Raw genomic sequence first — 26,607 nt, forward strand, 5'->3', positions numbered from 1 at the left:
AAGTCATATTTATATAATTTTGTCTCTCTTTGATTATGTAACTCAATATTTTTATTTTCTGTATATCGCTTAGAAATTGATATAAGCAATTAATCAAATACACAATAAACTTGAAACTTGAACTTGAAACTTGAAACTAAAGAAGAAAATTAAAAAAAATTTAAATTGAATCAGGTTGGGCAGACTGGATGGACCATTCGGGTCTTTATCTGCCGTCATCTACTATGTTACTATGATATGTTACTATAAAATAAGATAACATAAGTTTATTTTTATATACCGCACTAATGGCTTTCAGTTCAAGGTGGTGTACAACAAGAATATATTTTTTAAAAATTGTTAACATCAGAGACAGGATAAACCATGCCAGGACGCATAGATATCCACTGTCTGTCCCAGACGGGATCTCAATCTATGCTTAGAAGTGTAAAAAAAAAAAATGCATATAAAAGAAGAAATAAAAAATGGAATGGGAAGGAAAGCAGAATGTAATAAAAAAATTAAAATGAAGCAAAATAAAAGTTCAGTTCGGCTCAGTTCAGTGTAAGGTAGTCAACACCACCACAGCTCACTCTTGATAACATTTATCCATATTGTGAATTTTATTTAAGTTATTTTATCTGTGTTCCTTATCTTTCTATGTAGAACCCAATGGAAAGAGCCGTTATTTAATGATGAACTTCCAAGTCGCATAACTTGTGGTTATGTGGTGGTGAAGCCAAACGTTATAGAGTTCACGGAATCCTCTGCAAAATTTGAAGATGGGACAGTTGAGGAAAACATCGATGTTGTCATATTTTCCACAGGATACAGATATTCTTTTCCTTTCCTGGATGAGTCCATTATCAAAATTGAGAACAATAATGCTTCCCTTTTTAAAAATATTTTCCCCTCTAGGCTGGAAAAGCCAACTCTGGCTGTTCTTGGCCTCCTCCAACCACTTGGACCCATTGCGCCAACGATAGAACTACAAGCCCGTTGGGCCACCAGAGTTTTTAAGGGTAAGTGAACACAGATTCTGCAAGAAATGAATATTTTAGAGCATAAAAGAGGTGTGGCCTAATCATTAAAACTCGGGACTAGGAGTCAGAATTACTGGCAAAAATTCTCAGTGGCCAGGAAGTGATGCAAAGCTGAACCTCCATTTTGAGCTGTTATATCCAGGCACATAACTGATAACATGGCAGGCCGAGACCCAGAATTTTTTTAAAAGTTGAGGTACAGCAGCAGATTTAAAATAGCGACATGAACCATCCATCTCTGCCACAAAGAGCCAAGTAGAAGCTAGAAATGGATTCCCAAGGTCCAAAAGCCCCATCAGAAGACTGAACCCCAGGTCAGAGTAGTGTTTACAAGGTACAAAATGATGGCTCCAGTGGCAAGGATGATGAAAGTGAAAAAGAAAATAAGAGATATCTGATTGTGGACCGTAAAAATAAGAGAAAACAAAATGGACACTATTGTGGAGAAAGTGAAAATAAAGTTCCATGGATTAATGCATGCCAATTACAGAATTGCTACACATTGATAACGAGCTCTACGAACGTGGAGATGATGCGGTATACAAGCCTAAGGATTAGATTAGATTAGATTAGGTGAGCATACAGTATGGAGCAGAGAGGGTCTATAGAAGATCTGTACTTTAGCATTTTCCAGCATAAGAACATAAGAATTGCCGCTGCTGGGTCAGACCAGAGGGTCCATCGTGTCCAGCAGTCCGCTCACGTGGCGGCCCTTAGGTCAAAGACCAATTCCCTAACTGAGACTAGCCTTACCTGCGTACGTTCTAGTTCAGCAGGAACTTGTCTAACTTTGTCTTGAATCCCTGGAGGGTGTTTTCCCCTATAACAGCGTTCCAGTTTTCTACCACTCTCTGGGTCAGGGGTGGGCAACTCCGGTCCCCAAGGGCCGGAATCCAGTCAGGTCCCCAGGTTTTCCCCAATGAATATGCATTGAAAGCAGCGCATGGAAATAGATCTCATGCATATTCACTGGGGAAATCCCGAAAACCCGACCCCGGCCCTCGAGGACCGCAGCAGACAGATGACACGTGCTACAAAAGTATTTGTCACATGGAAGCACTGTATAATGTCTTTAATATTAAGCCAGTGATAGGAGTCTGCAGGGAAAATGCTTCCGTTTTCTTGTTTGTTTTATTTTATTGGAAGAGAGGGTTATGTTTTGTTTCATTTTGATTTTTCACGCTGGTGCATATTAACATGACAAAATTCATTTAGCATCCACTGCTGAATTATTTGAGGTAACACAGGGGCTCACATTTAGAAGACACATATGTGCGTATATACAGCAAACCCCCGCGAACTCGCGATTTGCGAATTGCGGACTCAGTAATTCGTGGTATTTTCCGACCGCCTCTTCCTGGTACTGAAGTCATGGCTACACCAATCAGGAGATGCTATCTGGTGTGTCAAGGCAGCTCCTGATAGGTGCAGCCTGATTTTAGTACCAGGAAGAGGCGGTCGGAAAATGCCGCAAATGAATTTCAGCACCCGCCGTCGCCCCATCGGCCCTCTCCTGCCTTCGATCAGCAGAGATTGCTGTGGAAGAGAGACACTGGGCGAAGGAAACACCGTCTACAGCTTCTGATAGACAGGGATCTGATTGCCGCTAGCCTCCTTGGCTCGGACACTCCTCATGGTCATCTGGCAAAGGTAACAGAAACTGGAGATCTCAAGCCTGATGCAATTGCTATGCCTGATGACTCACCACTCCGCTCTTAAAACGTTTATTTAGCTGTTTTTATCTGTTTTACCTTTGAAAAGTCTTTTATATTTTATGATTTAATCTTAATTTAATCCTATTTTTCAAGTTTGTTTTACTTACTCGTTTTACACAAATACTCCTACTGCAGGTATTTATATCTTACTTTTACAATTTAAATACTGCCTGTTTTATCCGCTTTTATAATTGTTTTTATTGTCTTTACCTGTACCCCTCTAATGTCTGTCTTCTCCACTCTCAACAGGCCCTCTCTCTCCCGTAAAGGACCGCCGCCGCGAAGCGGCGGCGCCGACGACTCCGCCCATAATTCTTTGCTGGTAACTGCCCCTATAAATTTCACTGCCTTGCGGCGCACGCCGCAAAGGCGCGCGCCAAAGGAGCGCACCTAAGGAGCAGGTCCTGCTCCTTTATGCGCTCCTTCAGGCAGCTCCTTCATTTACTACAAACTTCACGTTCTTACCCTCTCTCTACGTCATTCTCGTTGGCTCTCCCTTCCTCCTATAGATTGTTTTATTTCATCTTCACCTTATACTTCTTTTTTCTCTTGAACTTTCATAGTTCAGTACTTGATTTCTATAGTTTTCCATCCATTACCCCAAATTCCATGTCGTTCATCCCAACTATCTGGGGCCGTCGCCATAACGAACCCATAACTTACAAGCATCAACCCAAACCTCATTTAAGGCAACTCATTTCCGTCCCACTTCATTCCCCTTCCAATCCCTGCTTTAACCAACCCCACCACCCCCTGACAATTAATTTTGGCCTCATAAATGTTCGTTCTATAAAAAACAAACATCACCTAATCCACGATATTATTACACAACACAAGCTTCATATCTTATGTCTTACAGAAATCTGGCTAACTCTGGGAGATGATGCTTACATTACTCAGGCCTGTCCACCTAATTATAAAACATTTTTTCAACCCCGTTCCAATAAAAAGGGAGGTGGACTAGCAATTATATATCATGCCTCAATTCCACTCCAGGTCAATACTTCCACCTCCTTTTCTCATTTTCCTATTGAATCTCTCCAATTCTCAACCAAACTCTTCTCCTCTCTTAATTTTCTCCTTATCTATGCACCTCCGCCAATAACTAAAACTTCTCTCTCATCTCTTATCTCCACTATAACTGAATTCAATATTGCATACCCTAAGTCTATAATTCTTGGAGACTTTAATATTCATTTCAACTCCCCTAATCACTATAACACTTCCGAACTCTTAACTCTAATTGCTGATTTATCACTGTCTCCTCTCATTCATACGCCCACACATACTGCAGGAAATATTCTAGACATGATCTTATGCCCAACCACAATGACTGATTCTCTCTATAATTTTGATTTCATTCGAGTACCATGGTCAGATCACACCTTAATCACCTGGCAATCTAACATAACAACCCATTCAAACATCATCAAACCGATAAACAATTCTTTTATCAACCGTAATTTAAATACTATAACTCTTCCTGCTATTCAATCCTCCTTTGACTTAAATCTCCATAATTTTTCTTCACTATCTATCACAGAACAATTCTCTAATTGGGAAACTGCTACAAAATCCCTACTAGACTCACTAGCTCCTAAATCTGTCAAACAAAAAAATAAACCAACTCTCAACTCTACATCCAAGAAACACCAACCCTGGTTTAACGAAAACCTGATTCTCCTCCGTCGACAGGTACGGTCAGCTGAAAACAAATGGAGAAAACACCATTATAATAGTGACCTTTTGTCATACAAAGATAAAGCTACACATTACAAAAAAATCATCCAACAAACAAAAAAAGACTATTATTCAAACCTTATCTCCACCACTAGTAACTCATCCACTCTTTTTAGTATTGCACAATCTCTTTCTAAATACTCAAAAAAAAAACTCCCCCCTCCAGATTCTTCTCTACCATCTGCTAAGGAACTATCCCTCTTCTTTGACAACAAAGTCACTACTATCCGAACTCACCTTGGACCTTCTCCTCCAGCTTTTTCGCCTCCTACTAATAATGATTTAACTTTCTTACCTCTCAGCTCCTTCTCTACTTTCAAACTACCGTCCTTAACTCAACTATCTTCTATTTTACAATCTATAAATTCCTCCAATAACTCTATTGAAAGTTTCCCCCCATCTCTTCTCAAAAAATTCTTTTCCTTCTTTGGTCCCTATATAAGGGAAATGATTTCCAAATCTTTTACTGACTGCTGCGTCCCTTCTACATGGAAATCAGCTCTAGTTTTCCCTAAACTTAAACAACACAACTCCGATCCCTCTATACCAAATAACTACCGCCCCATAGCGAATTTGCCATTTATCTCCAAAATTGCTGAAAAAATTATCCATTCTCAATTATCAGAATTTTTTGATCATACACATGCATTACATCCTTATCAGACTGGTTTTCGAACTTCACATTCCACAGAGTTATCATTACTTGGTTTAATTACAACTATACAATACTCTCACGATCACTTAAAATCTGTAATATTAATTTCCCTAGATTTATCAGCAGCCTTTGACACTATCGATCATTCTCTCCTCTTATCTAGATTAGCTGAATGCAACATTACAGGTCATGCTCTCAAATGGTTTACATCCTATTTTCATCAACGTAGCTTTACAGTTCACGCTAAAAATCAAACTTCTTCTCCGATAACTCAAACTTTTGGAGTTCCTCAAGGCTCTATTTTGTCACCATTACTGTTCAATATCTTTCTCTCCCCTCTCCTTTCTCTCGCCCAATCACTGGGATTTTCAATTTTCGCCTATGCCGACGATATACAGTTACTCTTCCCGATAAACACTTCAAACCCATTAGAAATAAAAGATCTAAATACTAAACTAGATATTGTAAGTGATTGGCTTTTTGCTAACAAACTTTCACTAAACATTGATAAATCTTGTGGTATTCTGCTCCCTATCAAAAAATCTGAAACTTTACCTGGAACTGTTTATATCAAATCCACACCTTTAGCAATGGATACTAAAGTAAAACTATTAGGAGTAATTATCGACCAAGATCTTTCCTTTCATGACCACATAAGCTCAATAGTAAAAACCTGTTTCTTTAAATTACGCATTATCCGTTCACTTAGTTCTATTCTAAATAATGATTCAATTAACATCCTCATTCATTCCCTAGTCATTTCACATTTGGATTACTGTAACTCTTTATTAAATGGATTACCTCAAAAAGAACTTCGACGGTTGCAACTTATTCAAAATACAGCAATAAAACTAGTCTACAAAATAGGTAAATATGAACATGTCACCCCTCTTCTCAAAGAATCACATTGGCTCCCAGTCACACATCGCATAACCTACAAAATCTTACTGCTTATCTTCAAAATCAAACAATCACACTTACCTTTATTTCTCGATAAATTATTAATTCCCAAAAGTTCTCCCCGATCCTTACGTTCCACCGATCAAAAACTTCTTTTTGTTCCGTCCCTAAAAGAGTCCTACTATACCAGGAAAACTAACTTTTCTATTACTGCCCCAACCTTATGGAATTCTCTCCCTCAATTTCTCCGTGATGAAATTCAGCTACAAAAATTCAAAACCAATCTTAAAACTTTCCTATTCCAAGATGCCTTTACCAAATCCTAATCCTTACTTCATCCATTAATCTTTCAACACTCTCTCGATTCTTATTTTCTTCATTAGGGCATCTCATAACATCACGCACAATTACCCTTCATGTTCTTTCCCTTCCCACTATATCATTTCTTCTAATATCATGTAACTTTTCCCCTCCTCCCCATCTATCCTCACGATCGTGTTTGTCTGTATATGTTTAATATGTTTCCCCTATACTCTTTAATACACTATTAACTCGTTCCTACTCTTCTATTTTAAATTTTTATTGTTAACCGGTCAGATATTTACTTTATGATCGGGATATGAAAAACTAATAAACTTGAAACTTGAAACTTGGAGATGACCACGGCAGGTGTGGGACTTAGCTGTCTGCGGTATTACGAGATCTTTCCCTCACTGGCTGCTCATCTACGTCATATGTGCCCGGCTTCGTAAGTACAATTTACCAATAGAGTTAAGCACCCGGCGCCCCAGCCGGCCTCTCCTGCCTTCAATCAGCTCCTAAACTGCATTCGCGGTTTTTCAAAATTCGCGGGTGTTCCTGGAAAGGAACCCCTGCGAATTTTAGGGGGAGTACTGTAATTGGAATGCTATCACATCTGCACGTAAGTGTACACATCTGCATGCACTTATTTATTTATTTTAAAGTTTTTCTAGACCATTTTATAACATCCATCATTCGAAGGGGCGATATATAAAAATCTTAATAAGCATAAGCATACCACTAGGGGGGACACCCGATGAAGTTACAAGGAACAGTTAAGCTCTGGAACGCGTTGCCAGAGGATGTGGTAAGAGCGGATAGTGTAGTTTTAACCCTTTCAGGACCATAAGGATCGTAGGCCAATTTTTGTGGTTTTGACGACATTTTTATGGTAAAAAGGGCTTGCAGATGCCAAAAAATTGATTTTTTTTTGTGAAATATCATTTTTTTTTTTTTTTTAAATCAAACTTCTGGCTTATGGACAGTGTGGCAAGTGAATCTTCTCATCAATCTGGCAACGACGCTAATGAATGAATGTCGGAACCAGTTTGTTTACATAAAGGCAGTATCATATGGAATCCGTACATATCAAATTTAGAACTGTAGACTATCCCAATCAAAATTGATAGGATTTTAAAGTTATGGGACAAATATGTCCCTTGGTCCTGAAAGGGCTACGAAAGGTTTGGACAAGTTCCTGGAGGAAAAGTCTATAGTCTGTTATTGAGAAAGACATGGGGGAAGCTACTGCTTGCATGGAATATTGCTACACCTTGGGTTTTGGCTAGGTGCTAGTGACCTGTATTGGCCACCGTGAGAATGGGCTACTGGTCTTGATGGACCATTGGTCTGACCCAGTAAAGCTATTCTTATTTTCTTAAGAACGTAGTCATAGCTTCACTGAGCAATATTTCCAGTAGCATAGACTCCTACACTTCTCCAGAAGCAGATTCATGAAACATGCATGGCCATTAAGAACAGTGCTTGGGTTGTGGATGCTGTACCTTAGAGGGAACATTGGTAGGGACAGTTCGCCATTTTATCAGCTGGGAGTAGAGGTAAGCAGCATGAATCTTAAAACCTACAAGTTCTGAGTTACATAGGACAGCTTTAAAAACGTAACTCGTTCTTAACCCAGGGATTGAGGGGTACAGATAGGAGTAGAGGTAGGTGATAGGGATAGGATTAGAGGCAGTTACAAAATTAGTCAGGGACACTGTTCAGGCCTGATGGGTCGCCGCGGGAGCGGACCGCTGGGCAGGATGGACCTCTGGTCTGTCTCAGCGGAGGCAACTTCTTATGTTCTTAATTAGAAAAAGTTTGAAGAAGAGCGGCCAAAATGACAAAAGGGATGGGTCTCCTTTCAAATGTTAACATTACCAATAACGCAGTGCAATCTTCAAAAGAATAGCCTTTATTTTAAAAAATGGTATGAAGTGGGAATAGAGTCTAAATGAGTCCTTGGTTGTCGTTGAGGGTCAACCAATGTTGGGCTCAAGCAATGCCCATGCCGGAGTACAATCTTGGATGGGAAATGGGCCATAAACTCTTTACTCCCATGTGTAAGATTTAAACACACAGCACCAGTCTTTCTTCTTAGGGGGGTGATCTGGGTCTTCACCTGTGCTAGAATTTCAAAGGCAGACTATAAAAATTCCATGGCTATTTTGAACCTGCAACCCTACAAGCAGTGGTGAAGCTGGCACTCAGTAGGCCCTGGGCAGGAGGACTGGTGTTTCCCACCCCCTCAAGTGCACTTGCATAAAAGAGTTTGTTAACTCCCCCCCCCCCCCAGGTGTCTTCCCTCTAGTTTGGCACCTCCCTCTGGGTCCAGCACCTGCCTCTTTTTAAAGGCACTGGGTCTTCCACAGCTACAGCATCAGAGACAGTGCTAAAGGCTTTCTTCTGCCATTTCCTAAGCACAGGAAGTTGGATCATCGCTGCAGGACACAGAAGAGGATAGGTTCCACTGACCAGACCAGGCAGCCTTTAGTGCTGTCTCTGATACTGTAGCTGCGGAGGACTCACTGGGCAGGTAAGTAGCTGAGCGCAGGGGGAGGGAGGTGCCATACCTCAGCACATGGAAGGGAGGGTTTAGCTGCAGGCAGCCCCTACCATTGGACAGCTCTGGGCATTTTGATAGGCTCACTCAAGTGTAGCTATGCCCCTGCCTACAAACCAACTTTCAAAATGAAACTCCCCACAGAGTTTCCGTTTGAAAATTCAGGGCCAGTAGGGTGGACTTTGTGCTAGTTTATAATATGGTATTACTCGAGAGGGGTCAGAGGAGAGCGACACGTCTGATAAAGGGGATGGAAAACCTTTCATACGCTGGGAGATTGTAGAAACTGGGTCTCTTTTCCCTGGAGAAGAGGAGACTTAGAGGGGATATGATAGAGACTTACAAGATCATGAAGGGCATAGAGAGAGTGGAGAGGGACAGATTCTTCAAACTTTCAAATAATAAAAGAACAAGAGGGCATTCAGAAAAGTTGAAAGGGGACAGATTCAAAACGAATGCTAGGAAGTTCTTCTTTACCCAACGTGTGGTGGACACATGGAATGTGCTTCCAGAGAGCGTAATAGAGCAGAGTACGGTACTGGGGTTCAAGAAAGGATTGGACAATTTCCTGCTGGAAAAGGGGATAGAGGGGTATAGATAGAGGATTACTGCACAGGTCCTGGACCTGTTGGGCCGCCACGTGAGTGGACTGCTGGGCACGATGGACCTCAAGTCTGACCCAGCGGAGGCACTGCTTATGTTCTTATGTTCTTAACTGTAGTGTGCCTGAGCAGCTTTCAGAATGAAATGTGTGTGCATACTTAACCACTGGAAAATTGCATGAGGATGTCCCCACTCCATCCCTGCAAACTCAAACGCCATACCCACCCCATCCTCACAACAATGCAAAATCTCATACACACAAAATGCAAGCGATTGTCTTTTAGCAAAAATGGTGGCGCCATACACGTGGATGATAAATGCTGCCGTTTCATCACGTACAAGAGGGGATAGAGTTTGAATTTGCAGGGGCAGGATGGGGATGGGGTGGGAACATGGACAAACTTTGGTCCTGTGTCATTCTCTTCCAGCCCTTATTTCCACCCCCACCTCTTCTGCCGAAAGCTCAGAGTAGGTACACAATGAAATAAGGCTGCCCTTTCAGCCCCTAAATTTCTCAGCTTGAGGAATTTATCCAGGAAACTGTTTATTTGCCCAGACAAATTTCATTTGAAACTAAGCTAAGTTATTATACCATTAACTTGTGCTATTTTAAGTTTCAAGTTTTATTAAAAATTTGATTAATCGCCTACCCAAAGTTTCAAAGTGATGAACAATAAAATACAACCAATAGGTTTAATTTTTGCTTTCTACAAAGACCAACACTTACAAACTTACAAAACAAGGACTGGAGACTTATTGTTACAATAGGGGAATAAGAGGAAGAATTACAATTTAAGAATAGGAAAGAACATAAAAGGGAAAGAACAGAAGGAAAGGGAGCAAGTTGTGTCTAAAATTCCACTAAAAGAAAGAATTAAAAATTAACAGTCCTTTGACGTCCTGAAAAGGACGTTCAAGCATTAAATGCATCTCTAAATAAAAAAGTTTTAATTTAGATTTGAACCGATCCAGTGACGGTTCTTCTCTTAGATCCAGTGGAGCAGCGTTTCAAAGAGATGGGGCAGTTACCGAGAAGATAGATGTACGAAATGTGTATATATATGGTTGAGAGAGGGAACGGATAGAAGGTGAGTTGAAGAGGAACGTAGAGTTCTTGAGGGATTATAGGGAATCAAAAGTCTATTTAGCAATTCAGGACCGTATATGTGTATATATATGGTTGAGAGAGGGAACGGATAGAAGGTGAGTTGAAGAGAAGATAGATGTACGTAATGTGTATATATATGGTTGAGAGAGGGAATGGATAGAAGGTGAGTTGAAGAGGAACATAGAGTTCTTGAGGGATTATCGGGAATCAAAAGTCTATTTAGCAATTCAGGACCGTATATGTGTATATATATGGTTGAGAGAGGGAATGGCTAGAAGGTGAGTTGAAGAGAAGATAGATGTACGAAATGTGTATATATATGGTTGAGAGAGGGAACGAATAGAAGGTGAGTTGAAGAGGAACGTAGAGTTCTTGAGGGATTATAGGGAATCAAAAGTCTATTTAGCAATTCAGGACCGTTAGTAGTACACATTATAAATGTCAAAAGAAGAATTTTATAAGTTATCCTGTGTCCGATTGGTAACCAGTGAGCCCTTTTCAATAATGGGGTAACATGATCGTATTTTTTTAGAGTTGGTGATGATTTTTATTAATGTGTTTTGAATGATTTGGCGACGGAGCTCTTTCTGCATAAAATATAATCCTGTGCTAAAGGTCGTCCATTTGATTACTTCTCCCCTTTATGAATATACCACTATAGGATTGAGAGAATAAAAAGCTTATGGAATGTATTCAGTTTCTTTCTCTCCGTATGACAGGGCAAAATGATTCTCCCAGGATTATGTGCCAGAGGGAAATGCACATAGCTCTGTGCCATCCTTCCTCTCATCAAACAGGAGAAATGACTAATAGGACTCAACTGTTTCTGTTTTTCAGGATTATGTAAGTTTCCCTCATCAAACGAAGTCAGGGAAGATATTGAGAAGAAGAAAGAGATATTGTTCCAGAGGTAGGAAATGGTTAATAGACAAAGCATTTTACCCATAGACACCTAAAAATGGGAGAAAACCTTGGTATACACAACTCATAGTCTTGCTTCTACTGGAGTGGCAAATGTTATGGCTCTACAAAAGCTGTTTTAACAGTAGACCACTTATCTGAAAAGTCTTTTTTAAACATCAAGTGTATAAACCAAAGGACTCAGGCACCTCACACTGCAAATAAAATCAATACAAAAAGCTCATCCTTCCGGCTTCCTGATGTAGCATAGAGAAACACAGACTGTGTTGGAGCCGTGAACTGACCTTTTCAGATAAGTGGTCTACTGTTAAACAACTTTTGTAGAGCCATAACATTTGCCACTCCAGTAGAAGCGAGAATCCTTGCTCCATACATTGTGTTATGATTAAAATTCAAGTACCTTTCCAGCGACATTGTACCGCTGCTGTGGCGCCTTGCTGAAGAGCTTATGAGCACATTTAAATATTTAAAAGCCTTTAAATGTTATCTAATATAATAAAACTCTAAGCCGCGCATGTGCACTCCCACTGCGTGCGCCGGTTTTCCGTGAGCTGTAGGGGCCCGCAGGTAGGAGTGCGCATGAGCAGCTTAGGGTTCTGTTTTTCGTCCTATTTTTCGGTCTGGCCTGCTCCCTGCTTGCCTTGCCGTATTGTATTTTTTAGTTGAAAGACGCGGCGGTGGCTCCTCTCACAATCCCCGCCTGCGTCGGCTCCACGATTATAGGAAGCCTCTCGAAGGCTACTATGCTTGCCCCTTGTCTCCACCCCGCTCGGCATCCCCCTAGCCTTTCCAGTCTAACTTTGAACAGTAATTACAGCCACCAGAGGATCACCAACGCTGCACGGATACTAACAAACTGCCCGCAGCCTCCACTACACTTTTCCTCTGCCACGGTACATCCCAGTTTGAATCAGGACGTTACATAAGAGGAGGGGCAAGACCGCAGCAGAGGGAATGTGCAGCAGAACATGCAGCGGGCAGCCTAGTAGTATCCGTGCAGCACCGAAAATCCTCTGCAGGCCATAATTACTTTTCAGAGTTAGACCGGGAAGGCCATGGGGGTGCCGGACAAGGGTGGAGACAAGGGGGAAGCATGCTGGCCTTTAGGGGGTTCCCCTAAAGCCACAGGGCTGAGGACAACTGCCCTGTTTGCCCCTATTAATGCTGGCCTTCAGTCATGTGATGTCACCAAAATATTGGGGGTGCTCAGGCACCCCCAGCACCCACAGAGCTGGCGCCTATGTCAGCACATGCTTCACAAAATTAATCAGGGACCACTGTTCAGGCACTAGGCCTGATGGGCCGCCGCGGGAGCGGACCTGCTGAGCAAGATGGACCTCTGGTCTGACTCAGCGGGGGCAACTTCTTATGTTCTTATTAGAATATTTTAAGTTGTATAATCTTTTATCAGACTATGATAAGAATAATTATCGGGTTATAAGTTTTGAGATCACATATATCCCTTTTTATTTCCCATAGCTATCAATTTACATAAGCATGATGCACGCTCTTCCATGGAAGTGAAATCCCTCTCCCTTGATATGCAAAAACACAGTAACCATACTTGCATCTTACAGTCATGACCCTGTGCTTCTGGATACGAAGGGGTAGTGAGCCCTGTTCCCTTTTAAGCCAGTGGTTTCAAACTCAAACCCTTTGCAGGGCCACATTTTGGATTTGTAGGTATTTGGAAGGCCTCAGAAAAAAAAAAAGATAATGTCATGTTAAAGAAATGACAATTTTGCATGAGGTAAAACTCTTTATATTTATAAATCTTTTCTTTTGGCTAAATCTTAATAATTTTGTAATTTATAGCTAAAGAGACTTATGATCAAGAAACTGTTTTATTTTACTGTTGTGATTCTGATAAACATACCGAGGGCCTCTAAATAGTACCTGGCAGGCCGCATGTGGCTCCCGGGCCGCGAGTTTGAGACCACTGCTCTAAGCCGAGCAGAAGTCCTCCACCTATAGTCCAGCCAGTGGAGGGCACTGTTTCACTATCATATTTTCTACAATGTGAGGCAAGCCATCTCTGCAGTATTCTAGGGAACCTGCCTGTGCCCTAGTGACTGAAAACACAATATTAAAGCAACCGCACACACTGGCAGTAATGCAGTTGGAGGACTCGCGCTCAGGGGCACTGAGTTTGCACTGTGACTGCTACTGTTAATGCATACTCGCAGAACTGCATATTATAATGACACAGGAGAAAAGCTGAAATGGCTGCTCTAGACATCCAGTGGCATAAAGGGAAGAGAGATTCCCGATACAGATTACTGGAAGTTCTTCTAATGGGGATCCTTCGTAAAATAAAGGACATGAAGTGTGCTGTGTTACAGGGAAACACTATTTACCAGAAGGTTAACATCTTAATCTTCATAAGCATGTCTTTTATCCTTGGCATAATTTTGATTATAGGATCACAACATTTTATTTAATCACTTAATGTTTTTTTTGTTTTAATTAAGGTTTGGCAAAATTCAAGGCAACAGCTTACAGGTGGATTTCATTGAATACTTGGATGAGCTTGCCTCTGAGATTGGCGCCAACCCCAAACGTTTGAGTCTCTTCTTGACGGACCCAAGGTTAGCACTAGAAGTGTTCTTTGGTGCATGTTCACCATTCCATTATCGTCTCTTCGGGCCGGGGAAGTGGCCAGGAGCTAGGACTGCCATCCTGACCAACTGGAACCGGATTCTGAAAGCCACAAGGCATCGAGTTGTAAAGCAAAATTCCGAACACTTACCAATACCAGTGCTGGCTATGCTTCTCTTTTTAATTACTTTGCTTGGTGCTGTGCTTCTCTTTCATTAGGTTCGAGTTTAAAGGGTCTTGAAAGCTGTTTCTCAAATGATATTCAATTGCAGTTTCCATACTCTCTCTGTTTAAGAAGACGACTACTTGCCATCTATTTAAAAAAAAAAAAAATAATAGGATGGTTATGCAGTTGTGTAGCCATGGGTGGATGGGGCCCATCCAGTTTGGACTGGGGCCCACCCAACATTCCAGCACCCTTGCTATGGCTGGTATCCCCATGTTCCACCAGCTGAAAAGGCCTTCCTCTGGTGGTCAGAACACTCCTTATGCTTAGTGTCCAATGGCTGCTGCCTTACTGCCGGCAGAGAATAGGGGAGTGTTCTGGCCTCTGAAGAAGGCCTCTTGGGGAAGAAAAATGTGCCCACCTACTTTGGGTTCAAGTCCACTCAAAATCGCACATCTGGTTATGCCACAGCCTATTTAAATTCTCTTCGCACACGCTCATTAAAATTAAGAGCTCAAGCTACAAATAATAGTCAGACTTTGGGAAATTTTTACTGAGAGTCTGATGAACACTAATAGCTCTCTTCCTGTAACAAAATACATGTCTTTTATACATGTTTTATGTATGAACTGGGCCCAGAATGTTATAATTAATTAAATTTGCATTACAATAGGCCTATGATGCATTTTCCCTATATAGGTATGAGAGTAAGACTCCTGCTCTGGCCTCTTTGAAAATTAGCTAGGATTGAGGGCCTAATGCAGTGGTCTCAAACTCAAACCCTTTGCAGGGCCACATTTTGTACTGATGGGTACTTGGAGGGTCGCAGAAAAAAAATACTTAATGTCTTCTTAAAGAAATGACAATTTTGCATGAGGTGAAACTCTTTATAGTTTATAAATCTTTCCTTTTGGCTAAGTCTTAATAATAATATTGTCATTTATAGCTAAAGAGACGTATGATCGAGAAACTGTTTTATTTTACTTTTGTGATTATGATAAACATACTGAGGGCCTCAAAATAGTACCTGGCGGGCCGCGAGTTTGAGACCACTGGCCTAATGCATGCTCAAGTTTCAAGTTTCAAGTTTATTAAATTGTTTGATTAAACGCTTTTCCAATTTCAAAGCGTTTTACATAAAATAAAACAGAATTTAAAATGGACTCACTTATACATAATATTCTACTAAACAAACAAGGGTTACATCCTTTGGACAAGAAGAAAACTGGAAACAATGGGAAAGCGGGAGAGAAATACAATATTTGTTAAAAGAGTACATAAAAGGGAAACAAATTAGGGAAATAAGGGGAAAAAATAAGAGACCAAGAAAGGTCATAAGAATGAGTATTTATAGTCTATATTTAAGGGAAAAGAAATTAACTGATATTATTGTAAAAGTAAACTGTCCGTTAAAGGCTTCTTTAAAAAGAAGACACTTTAAGTTCTTTTAAATATTTGCAAATCTTGTTCTAATCTTAAGTACAAAGGGAGAGAGTTCCATAACATTGGTGCAGTAACGGAGAAAATTGAAGCACGGCGGGTTCCGATAACTTTTAAAGAGGGAACATTTAAAGTAGATTGTGAAGCTGATCTGAGAACTCTGGAGGAACTATATGGAATCAGGAGCCTATCTATGAAAGCAGGAGTATTGGTTTTTAATGCCTTAAAGACTAAGAGAGCTATTTTGTAAGTGATCCTGTAAGATATAGGCAACCAGTGAGCATTTTGTAATAAGGGTGTGACATGATCAAACTTTTTTGAGCCTGAAATAATCTTTATTGCAGTATTTTGAATGAGTTGCTCCTTAGATAGTACTGATCACCGTGGGCTGAATAACAGCTCCTATGCTTCTATACAGTATTTATGTCTGCCATTTATTTACCTGGATTTTGAGTCACTTTTTTCTCCACCCTAAATCCACACCCTGTTGTCACCCACTTTTAATCCTCCTAAATCTAAGAGTTTATTGAAATGCTAAGTAAAAATTTATGTGCTCAGCCCTAATAAATTTTCAAAGAGATCAATTTCGAGTGTTAGAATCTGGGCTCAACATGTCCTAACGTAAGACTTTTCCACGTATTAAACGAAGATTCAACTCAGGACTGTAAGGGATTTAAAAATTTGTTGGGGTTTTTTTCCAGGTTGTGTACTAATGTTAAAGTTAACACGGGAGGCACTAAGGGACAGAATTTACAGAAAGACACAGGGACAAATTTTTCCCCTCGCTGCAGGATCTCTCTATCCCCCTCCCGTCCCCACAACCTGTCCCTGTCCCATTCCTGCAAGCTCTGCCTTTATCTGCACAAGCCTCAAACTCTTTAAAGTCATAAGGGTTCGAGGCTCGTGCAGTTAAAGCAGAGCCTGCAAGAATGAGACAGGGCCAGAACTCGCAGGGACAGGACGGGGATGTCGAAATTCTGCGTCATACTCTAGGTCAGATTCAGTAAAGGTGCTCGAATTTAAGCGCCAGGGAAATCCATGCTAAATGCTCCAGGCTGAATATACATTTGTATTGAGATTTCCCTGTAAATGTTTGGTTAATTTTAAGAGAGCTAGATATATTTTCTTTGAAACTGCACAGTTAGGTTTATTTTGGATAAGAAGGTGATGACCGCAAATACCCCTATCAGTAGCCAAGATAACGTTCCTAGTAAGCAAGTTGGGTCCACTTCAGGCTGCCTGATTGTTTCCTGATGAAATGATGGAATAAAATAGTCTTCAATCTTTGAAACCCCTCCCTTAATGATTGTGGACTAATTAACAGTTGAAAGAATGTTTAATTTTTCCTTAAACTCTTCTTAAATGATTTGATGTATGATGGATACTGTTTTATTTCATTATGATTGTTGACATAAAAATTCAAATTCAATAAAGATAAAGTTAAAAAAAAAGAGAGTTTATCTAGCATTTTGGTAGGGGGGAATAACCACATTTGATCAAATTTGACAACAATATTTTACATCTTGCGGCTGCTGTGGAAGGAGTCCAATTGAGCAGTGTTTTCCCAAGTTGGTCAACACCTAGGGTTCATGGGTTCTGAAAAGAGCTGCGGCCTGTGGCCTTCAGCAGAGGATCGTCACTTCAATGATTGGATAGAGTTAGGGGAAGGATAATAAATGATGGGGAGGGAGGGCATACTCAGATTGTCATAGCTCAACAGAAAGTGGCATCAATTGATCTGGAAGTCCGAAATAAAGAGAAAACTATTATGGAATGACTTTTTAGTTTTGTTTTGTTGTCACTGCCCTCAGACTGATCTACTGTTTGATCGTACTGTATGTTTTACTTAAGGACCTTAACATTTCATACTATAGTCCCGTAATAACAACATCCGTATTCCAAATGGCCTAAACCTATACTCAGGAATTTTACTACAGTTATGAAGCATGCCGTTAAATAATAATGTTAAATATAAAATATTGACTGTCCTAGATTCCTATTTATGATATTGGGATCCTTTTTCCATTCTTTGAAGAACGTTCTTATGACACTAATAGCCTCTACCACTTCACCTTTAAAGCATGTTGGCCCCCAACCAAACATTGGCACCCCTGAATAAAACTTAGTGCAAATAAAAAATTTGCATTAAATTTCTGGTCCCTGCTTGAGAAATATGCTCCAGTTTATAAATTACGAGATCAGTGTTTCTCAACTTCTTCAAGCCAAGTACCCACTATGGCCCGGGTTCTGTAACTGGTACCCATCGTGTGTCCATCACGCAACAGCACCGGGTACAAAACTGCTCCTCTGGCCTGCATTTCCAGCACCCAATTACGATGTGAATCTAGGGTTTTGAAAAGCCATCCGGACCCCTGGACATGTCCTCGAAAGGACAACATATCCGGGGAAATCCAGCCGTCTGTGAACCCTACTCTGTGGTAACATGAGTGAGGGCAGGCCTGGATCCACTCAATAGGTGTAGGTGAAAGAGAACACAAATTATTATAAGTATCGGATAAGGATCCAGTTCCATTCACTGGTGGAGAAATGCCAACCATAGAAATGTTCTTGGGTGGCCTACTTCTGCAGGGCTACCATGAACCTTACTGCCTCCCAGTTTGGCAGCATGCCTTACTTTTCTCTGGCCTGGACCCCCAGAGTTATCAAGGTAGTGTCCAGCACTCATTTGGGACAAGCATCCCGACTCCACACCTCCTATGTCACTTCTTCTTAGGATGGGGCTATGGGTGACTGACGCTTCAGAAAAAGTGGCAGCTTTCTCACACAGTCTCATAGAAGATTTGACAGTGAATTTGTTTTTGGTTTTGTTTTAATATAATTTTTATTAACTTTTTCAAATACTACATCTTATACATAAATTACACATATCGATCAAAAATAAAGGTAATCGAATAACTTAATACAAATTTAAACATAAAACAGAATATACTACTAAAGTAAACATAAAATAAAACAAAAATACACAAGAACTGCAGAATCTTTAATCAGAAACAAAGGAGTCTCAGTTCACAATAGGGTTCTACAAAAATCATCCAGCAGGGCCCATTTCAGAATGAAATTAACAATGCTATTAAATTTGAAAGCTACCATTTATTCATACAGTCAAACCTTGGTTTGCAAGCATAATTCGTCCCGGAAGCACGCTTGTAATCCAAAGCACTCGTATATCAAAGCAAATTTCTATACGTACTTGTATTGCAAGACCTCATTCATTTAGAACAGTCACTACACTACAGCGTCAGAGAGAGAAGAACCATCGGCTCAGTTGTGATGTGTGTATACCTTATGTACTCGTATTGCAAGACTTTGCTTGTATATCAAGTTAAAATTTAATCAAATGTTTTGCTTGTCTTGCAAAACACTTGCAAACCAAGTTACTTGCAATCCAAGGTTTTACTGTATTTCCTAATCATACACAAGTGATTCCACCATTCATGAAAATTGAGATTGGAGTTATCTTTCCAATTGCAGGCAATATGATGGATAGCCAGAGCAATCAGTGTCAAATATTTTAAAGTACTTTGATGGGATCGAGATATCTGGGCACGAGGAGCGCATAATGACTCTGTAAGAGATGGAGATACCACTGTCTAAATGAGTTATAGGAAGTATTTTCGGCCAAATGCTTGACCAGAATAAATATACATCTACTTTTTGAATGTCCTAATGTACAAGAGTGCCAGGCTGAGAAAATAGAGCAGTTTCTAACTTCCTAACAGAAAGACTTTTGCAAAAATGTACTCTGTATGGCAAGTAATCTCAAACAGATAAACACAAATGTGACCCTACTTTATTTACTAGTTTTCATTAATAGAGATTTCTAAGCTTTTTCAGAGACTTTAAGCTAATGTTAAATACTAAACACAGGTTTTCCTCAACTACTATCTGTGCTCTAGACTGATGTTATCTTATGCCCTGAAATGCAACCTCAACTACTAATCTAGACTAAAACACTTTTTATATAAAATCCTAACAGAGACTTTAAAAGCTACATTATTGCTTAAACTGATTTTGCTAATGAAGCAGAGTAATTAACTAAAAAGGTCAAAGAAAAATGCAATGATATAATTTACTAAAGCCCAAGTTTACCTTTTCCCAAGTCTGAATGCCTGCAGGTAAAGTATTCCAATACAGTTTTTCTTCCACTTAGTAGGTCCTCACTCAGCATCTCTCAGCATCTCAGCCTTCCCCTCCCTAAAACTTTGTCACCTCAAAAGGTTCTTCGACAAAACCTTCGCCTTCCAGGCAGCCAAACAGAACACTTGGCTAGCCCAAATTCTGCTCAAGGCCCACTCCTACCTTGATTTCCGAAAAACACTCAAAACGCATTTATTCCACGCTCAATATCCCTAATCCCATCTCTTCCATTTCTCTCTCCCCTCCCTCAAACGACCCAACTCGCCCGGTCCCCTCCCCCCCTCTTTTAGATCTCCCCCATCTCACTAACTCCAATGACCTACTCATTCCCCCCCTCTCATGCCCATCTTTATCACCTCATTGCCTGTAATTATGATCAACTGTAACCATGATCAATTGTAATTTCTTGTTAATTTTGTTCCAATACCTTCTTTACTTGTAAAGATAGTTTATTGTAATTTCTTATTAAGTTTTGTTTAATTGATGTGAACCGCCTAGAACTCCCTGGGTATGGCGGTATACAAAAATAAAGTTATTATTATTATTAAGTGCTAGTATTTTAGCCATTTGTGTATGCATTGGGTGCAAAAATGTATGTGCCTAGATTATAGAATTGCCCTTTTAAATATGTAAAAGATGTAGGCCTTAATCATCACTTCCGTACCTAATCATAAATACAGCAGCAAACACAATAATGAAACTAAGAAACACAATCAGCATTAATGAGTACTGTGGAACATCTTTTGCAACCCGGGTCCTTGTGGGTTTCAGAATCCTGTCCCAAGTTTTCAGGATAGTATTCCTGGCTCCATCCCACTTCCCTGGTCCAGTCAGGCGGTACTGGCTTGGGGTGCACGGGCCAAACAGCACACGCAGGGCCAACTTTGGGTCAGTGAGGAAGAGGCGTGAAATGTTGGGTTTGACACCAATCTCAGAGGCGATCTCATCCAGGTAACCAATGACATCAACTAACAGTGAGGCACTTCGATTCTTACCAAACCTTGGAAAGAGATAGAACAAAGGTCAATATATGTAGCAAGGTTCGTAATCTATACAACTATTGTGTATACAGAAAATTAGGTGACTACTTCTCATTATACAGGGTGGGCCATGGAAAAGTAGCCCACCTCTAATACCAGTCCCACGCTCTTGGGAGGAGGGGTTGCCCCGTGTACAGTGTTCTGGCTTTATTTTGACGTCCTATTCTGTTGTAACTTGTGGGTAAGGAATTTTTAAAAATCCACTTGCTCGTTCATCTTGTCATACTATTGCCAGGAGTGGGCTAATTTTCCATGGCTCACCCTGAAGAATAGGCTCCAACTAGGTACCTAAAAATAAGCACTCCTCTCCTCATAGGTGACCCCATTGAGGCACCTAGCGGGTGCCAATGTGGGACTGTGTTCTATTTAGGAAAGTAGGTGCCTACTTTGCTTTATAGAATAACAGCATAACTAGATAATATACGAGGGTAACTAGGTAATCTAATCTAATCTAATCTAAACCTTGAGTTTATATACCGCATCATCTCCATGAGAATGGAGCTCGACACGTTTTACAAGAACTTAAAATAGTGGGTAATATACAAGGAATGACCAGTGAAAAAGACCAGTTAGGCCCAAACAGGTGATTTAGCCAGCCAGGTGCCATTTCTGGCCAATTAAATCACATTCTATATTAACCCCTTGAATGCTATGGATGTATTATGAAGTCTGTCTAGATCAGTACTATGGATATGGCAGAACATAAAAACGGTGTAAAATCAATCAATAAACAATTGCCTTGACCCATTCCTTCAGGCAACAAATTCCAGGGTTTAATGGTGCATCAAGTGAAAACCTGCTTTCAGGCCTCTAGTCTTAGTAAGACTTGAAAGGGTAAACAACCATTCCCTATTTACCCATTCTACCACCCTCATGATTTGTGCTACTGAATCAGGAAGGAAATGCTAGTGTCTGTTTTCGATTCTTAACCCAGGCCTGGATAATTGAGCATAATCCTTATCACTAAAGCAGTCTCACACTACAGTCCTATGCGTGCTGCTTCCAATAATGGGCTGTCTACTTCCCAGTTTTGGCGAACTTCTGTTCTCAAGCAGAGGGAGCCGATGCCTTTTCTCAATTACTCGTACCATTTATCAAACCAAGGAATGTACTTTCCTTTATAAAACAGTAGCATAACAAATGAAATACGCCCCTATTTAAGGCACAAGCCCTTAAGCCCACCTTGAAGCTACATGCCCTGAATTTAGGCATTTGTTTCATAACAGAGTATGCAATAAGAAATACCAAGTAGAGTAGAGGAATATTTCACGTTGCTACAGCAGCCCCTGAGGGAGTGCTGCCATGCTATTTTCCCAACTGTACAATAGTTAAGAGTTAAGACCATGAGATTTCTCTTCTAGTTCCTATACAATTTATTCCCTTTAAAGAATATTTTTTTGGGAGTGAAACAGAACTAAAGAATATAGTGGAAAGATTCCCCTTTTTATGATTTTGATTCTTAAAGAATTGTGCCTGATGTTTATTTCTGTATCCCTAACAACATGAGTGGTGTAATATCAAGTTTAAGTTTTTTCAAGTTTCAAATTTATTCAGGTTTTTGTTTAAACGCTTATTCAAAATGCAAAGCGATTTACAAAATATAAAAAATAACTTATAGACAAATAAATATTTTGACATACTGAACATACTTGGCCAAGATAACAAATCTACTAGGGATCAGACGAGTAAGTCGTACATGACTAATAACAAGTACATACTGGGTAGGTGGAACTGCTTGTACAGTTCAAATAAACTAAGAGCTCTCCCCTCCACCATCATGTCCCCACCCCCATCTTCTTGGTTGCTGATGCTTTGTGGGACAAGAAATTGGTTAAGGCCATGGCCCCTTGTGGCCAACCCCATTCAGTTGCCTGTATCTAAGGCTACACAATGCAATACTAGGCCCTGAAAATGGAATTCTCTACCATCACCATTATCCCCCTTTCTAGTCCCCAAAGGAAGAGCTCACAGCTGAGCTCCAAGCTTCACTGGCTTCCAGTACCCTCCAGGGTCCTCTTTAAATGTGCCTGCTTAGCCTTCAAGATCTTACACGGCATCCTTCCTCCCGTTATTCCACTCTTTTGGAATTCCTCAAACCCTAATTCCACCAGATCCTCCCAAAAATTAAAACTATCATTCCCTTCTACAAAAGGTCTATCTCGTGCAGGAAAACTAGGAACATCCCTCCCCTTTAGAACCACAGAACTCTGGAACAACCTTACATCCCCTCTCAGAAATTCAAACTCCCTCCAACTTTTTCGCAAACACCTGAAAACTTGGCTCTTTTCTAAAATGTAACACCTCCGCCCTCTCTGGTACCCTGGCCCCTCTATACCCTCTTAGTTCCTATCCTATAACCCTTCATTGGAGTTCCTTTCTATCCTAACTCTGTAAACCGTGCCGAGCTCTACACTTGCGGAGATGGCGCGGTATACAAACCTAAGGTTTAGTTTAGTTTAGCTTGTAGAAATCACTGGATAAAAAAGAGAACCAGCTAGAGAATTGACAGTGCCCTCTTTAAGAGAATGAGGGGCTACAATGGGAAGCAGAAATTTGGGGACTTCGTAGTGCAAATCCTACAAGAGGTTTGTAGCTCTAAGACAGGGGTGTCAAAGTCCCTCCTCGAGGGCCGCAATCCATTTGGGTTTTCAGGATTTCCCCAATGAATATGCATGAGATCTAGTAGCATACAATGAAAGCAGTGCAAGCAAATAGATCTCATGCATAGTCATTGGGGAAGAACGTTCCAGATTTCTACCACTCTCTCTCATGTAAGAAATGGGGGTCTGTACCATTTTATACCTTTTTGTTAATATCTCTTTCACCTTGGATATTTCTTCCAGTTGTTCATGTGATGAAGGCAACCGATTCAACCCTACAATAAGAACACCAGAGGTTTAGTAAAGCGTGCATGTACCCAATGTGCTATTCCCACTAAGGGGCTAATTTTATAAAGAGACTTTTATGTGCTCATATAAACTCTTATAAAATTGCCTATAGTACGCTTGTGTAAAAACACAGAGAACCTATTTTTATTTACTACGAGGGGACGCTGAAGAATTCTCAGCCCAACCAACAAAGTTGGGGCTGTCTCCATCGAGGGCTATCCACTTAGTCTGGTGATTTTCCCCTTTTTTTTCCCTCCATTGGAAAAATACAGAACGAATAAAGTGGAAAATTGCTAGACTAAGTGGACGGCCCTCGATGATGACAGCCCCAACTTTGTTGGCTGGTCTGAGAACTTTTCAGCGGTCCCTTGTATACGTATGGATATTCCCAGGGCAGAGAAACGACAAAGCACAGTCGATACTTATATACCCGTTCTTCTCTTTTTGTACATTCACAGAATTCATCCTGCCTCGGAACAGGTATAAATGTGTGTTCAAGTTCACATTCACATCTACTGAGGTAATTTTATGCTTAAATAGTATATTGGTGCCTAACTGCGGATATTCAGTGGGAGATAACCAACTAACTACCACTATTTGTCCTTATCTATATTGCGCAATGTTCAGTGTCAAACTGGATATGTTTAGCAGCTAATATAGGCCACATAAATAGCAGGCCTTTCCTTAACTACTAAACACTTATCCAGTTAGCACTGAATATCAGCTTAACCATTTTAAGTTGCCATGGCCAAAAATGAAACCAGATATTCAATGCTGGCCACCGAAAATGGCCTAGCATTGAATATTTGAGTTTAAACCTGGTGGTGGGACAGCAAACCTGGTGGTGGGACAGGTTTGAGTTTAAACCTGGTGGTGGGCCCATTCTGTCTATCTGCCTTTCCTAAAGAGGCACAAGAAACCAGAAGATACTACCTTCCCAAGGTAGAAAGGCAAATAAACAGTGAAGGTGACCTAAGGTGCTCAATCTCTTTATTTTAATAATTGAGACCCAAGCAAACGTGTTTCGGCCAAAGGCCTGCTTCAGGAATCTGAATGACAATCATGTAAAGAAAACTGGATAATATCAGCTATAGTTACCTTATCATCAATGTCCTCAATACATAAAACACATAATCTCTTTCAAAATCTATATGACAACTGCTGCTCGTGAAAATGCAGATCTGGATATTGTCGCTATCACAGAGACATGGTTCAGTGAATCCCATGGATGCGATGCAAACATACCGGGATATAATCTTTTTAGGAAGGACGGAGATGGTCAAAAAGGTGGAGGAGTAGCTCTCTATGTAAAGATCGATATCCAAGCGACCGAAATGCAAGGGACCTGGGGAGAGGAAGAAGCAATATGAATCGCTCTGAAAAGACCTCCGACTCAATCGCAGCAAATTGATATGATCTGATTGTGGATATCCAAAAGTTTGGAAGGAAAGAGAAGGTGCTGCTGTTGGGAGATTTCAACCCGCCGGATGCAGACTGGAATGTTCCATCTGTGGAATTAGAAAGAAGTAGGGAGATTGGGGATGCCTTTCAAGAGGCTCTGCTCAGACAAATGGTGACAGAACCCATGAGGGAAAAAGCGATATTGGATCTGGACCTCACAAACGGAGAGAGTATCTCTAATATTCGAGTGGGTGCTCACCTGGGAAGTAGCGATCATCATACGGTTTGGTTTGATATAACAGCTAAAGTGAAGAGAGGCCACATGATACTTAAAGTCCTAGATTTCAAACGTACGGACTTTAATAAAATGGGAGAGTACCTGAAGAAAGAGCTGTTAGGCTGGGAGGACATAAGAGAAGTGGAAAAACAAAAACATTGGTCTAAGCTGAAAGGAGTGATAAAAATGGCTACAGACCTTTATGTGATGAAAATAAATAAAAACAAGAGAAAAAGGATACCGATATGGTTCTCTAAACTAGTGGCAGAGAAAATAAAGGCAAAAGAGTTCGCGTTCCTGAAATATAAAAAACCCAAGAAGAGGAGTGCAGAAAGGACTACTGGGTGAAAATGAAAGAAGCTAAGAGAGAGATACGTCTGGCAAAAGCACAGGCGGAAGAACAAATGGCTAAAAATGTAAAAAAGGGAGACAAAAATTTTTTTCAGAAATATTAGTGAAAGGAGGAAGATGAAAAATGGAATTGCTAGGCTAAAAGATGCTGGGAACAAATATGTGGAGAGTGATGAGGAGAAAGCAAATGTGCTAAACAAACACTTCTGTTCTGTGTTCACAGAAGAAAACCCTGGAGAAGGACCGAGATTGTCTGGCAAAGTAACACAAGAAAATGGAGTAGATTCTGTGCTGTTCACGGAGGAAAGTGTTTATGAACAACTTGAAAAACTGAAGGCGGGCAAAGCGATGGGACCGGACGGGATCCATCCCAGGTTACTGAGGGAGCTCAGAGAGGTTCTGGCGGGTCCTATTAAAGACTTATTCAACAAATCTCTGGAGATGGGAGTGGTTCTTGGGGATTGGAGGAGAGCGGATGTGGTCCCTATTCACAAAAGTGGTCACAGAGATGAAGCAGGAAACTATAGGCCGGTAAGCCTCACTTCGGTTGTTGGAAAAATAATGGACGTTTTGCTGAAAGAAAGAATAGTGAACTTCCTAGAATCTAATGGGTTACAGGATCCGAGGCAACATGGTTTTATTAAAGGTAAATCGTGCCAAACGAACCTGATTGAATTTTTTGATTGAGTGACCAGAGAACTTTTTATGTTTCTATGTGCAGAAAAAAGGTACTTTGAAAACTGGTGCAAAATCTAAAGATT

General features: G+C 40.5%; 2 protein-coding genes across 5 annotated transcripts in view; one reads left to right on the forward strand and one right to left on the reverse strand.

Moving 5' to 3' along the window:
• LOC117368232 (dimethylaniline monooxygenase [N-oxide-forming] 2-like) overlaps nt 1-14,994 on the forward strand; it is a 41,633-nt gene extending 26,639 nt beyond the window's left edge. For all 3 annotated transcript variants that reach the window (XM_033961669.1, XM_033961668.1, XM_033961670.1), the window contains 3 exons: nt 646-1,001; nt 11,444-11,516; nt 13,999-14,994. In XM_033961669.1, the coding sequence (XP_033817560.1) occupies nt 646-1,001; nt 11,444-11,516; nt 13,999-14,344 (775 nt within the window). In that variant the 3' untranslated portion in view covers nt 14,345-14,994. The remainder of the gene's footprint in view (nt 1-645; nt 1,002-11,443; nt 11,517-13,998) is intronic.
• A 2,458-nt stretch (nt 14,995-17,452) lies between these two features.
• The window catches only part of LOC117368048 (dimethylaniline monooxygenase [N-oxide-forming] 2-like), a 29,862-nt gene continuing 20,707 nt past the window's right edge, over nt 17,453-26,607 (reverse strand). Inside the window, exons 7-8 of one of the 2 annotated variants that reach the window (XM_033961309.1) lie at nt 23,732-23,804; nt 17,453-20,889 (exon numbers count right to left, since the gene is read on the reverse strand). In XM_033961309.1, the coding sequence (XP_033817200.1) occupies nt 20,535-20,889; nt 23,732-23,804 (428 nt within the window). In that variant the 3' untranslated portion in view covers nt 17,453-20,534. The remainder of the gene's footprint in view (nt 20,890-23,731; nt 23,805-26,607) is intronic. The other variant, XM_033961310.1, reaches the window with a different exon arrangement.

This window comes from Geotrypetes seraphini, chromosome 10 (genome assembly GCF_902459505.1).
Source record: "Geotrypetes seraphini chromosome 10, aGeoSer1.1, whole genome shotgun sequence".
Classification (NCBI taxonomy): Eukaryota; Metazoa; Chordata; class Amphibia; order Gymnophiona; family Dermophiidae; genus Geotrypetes; species Geotrypetes seraphini.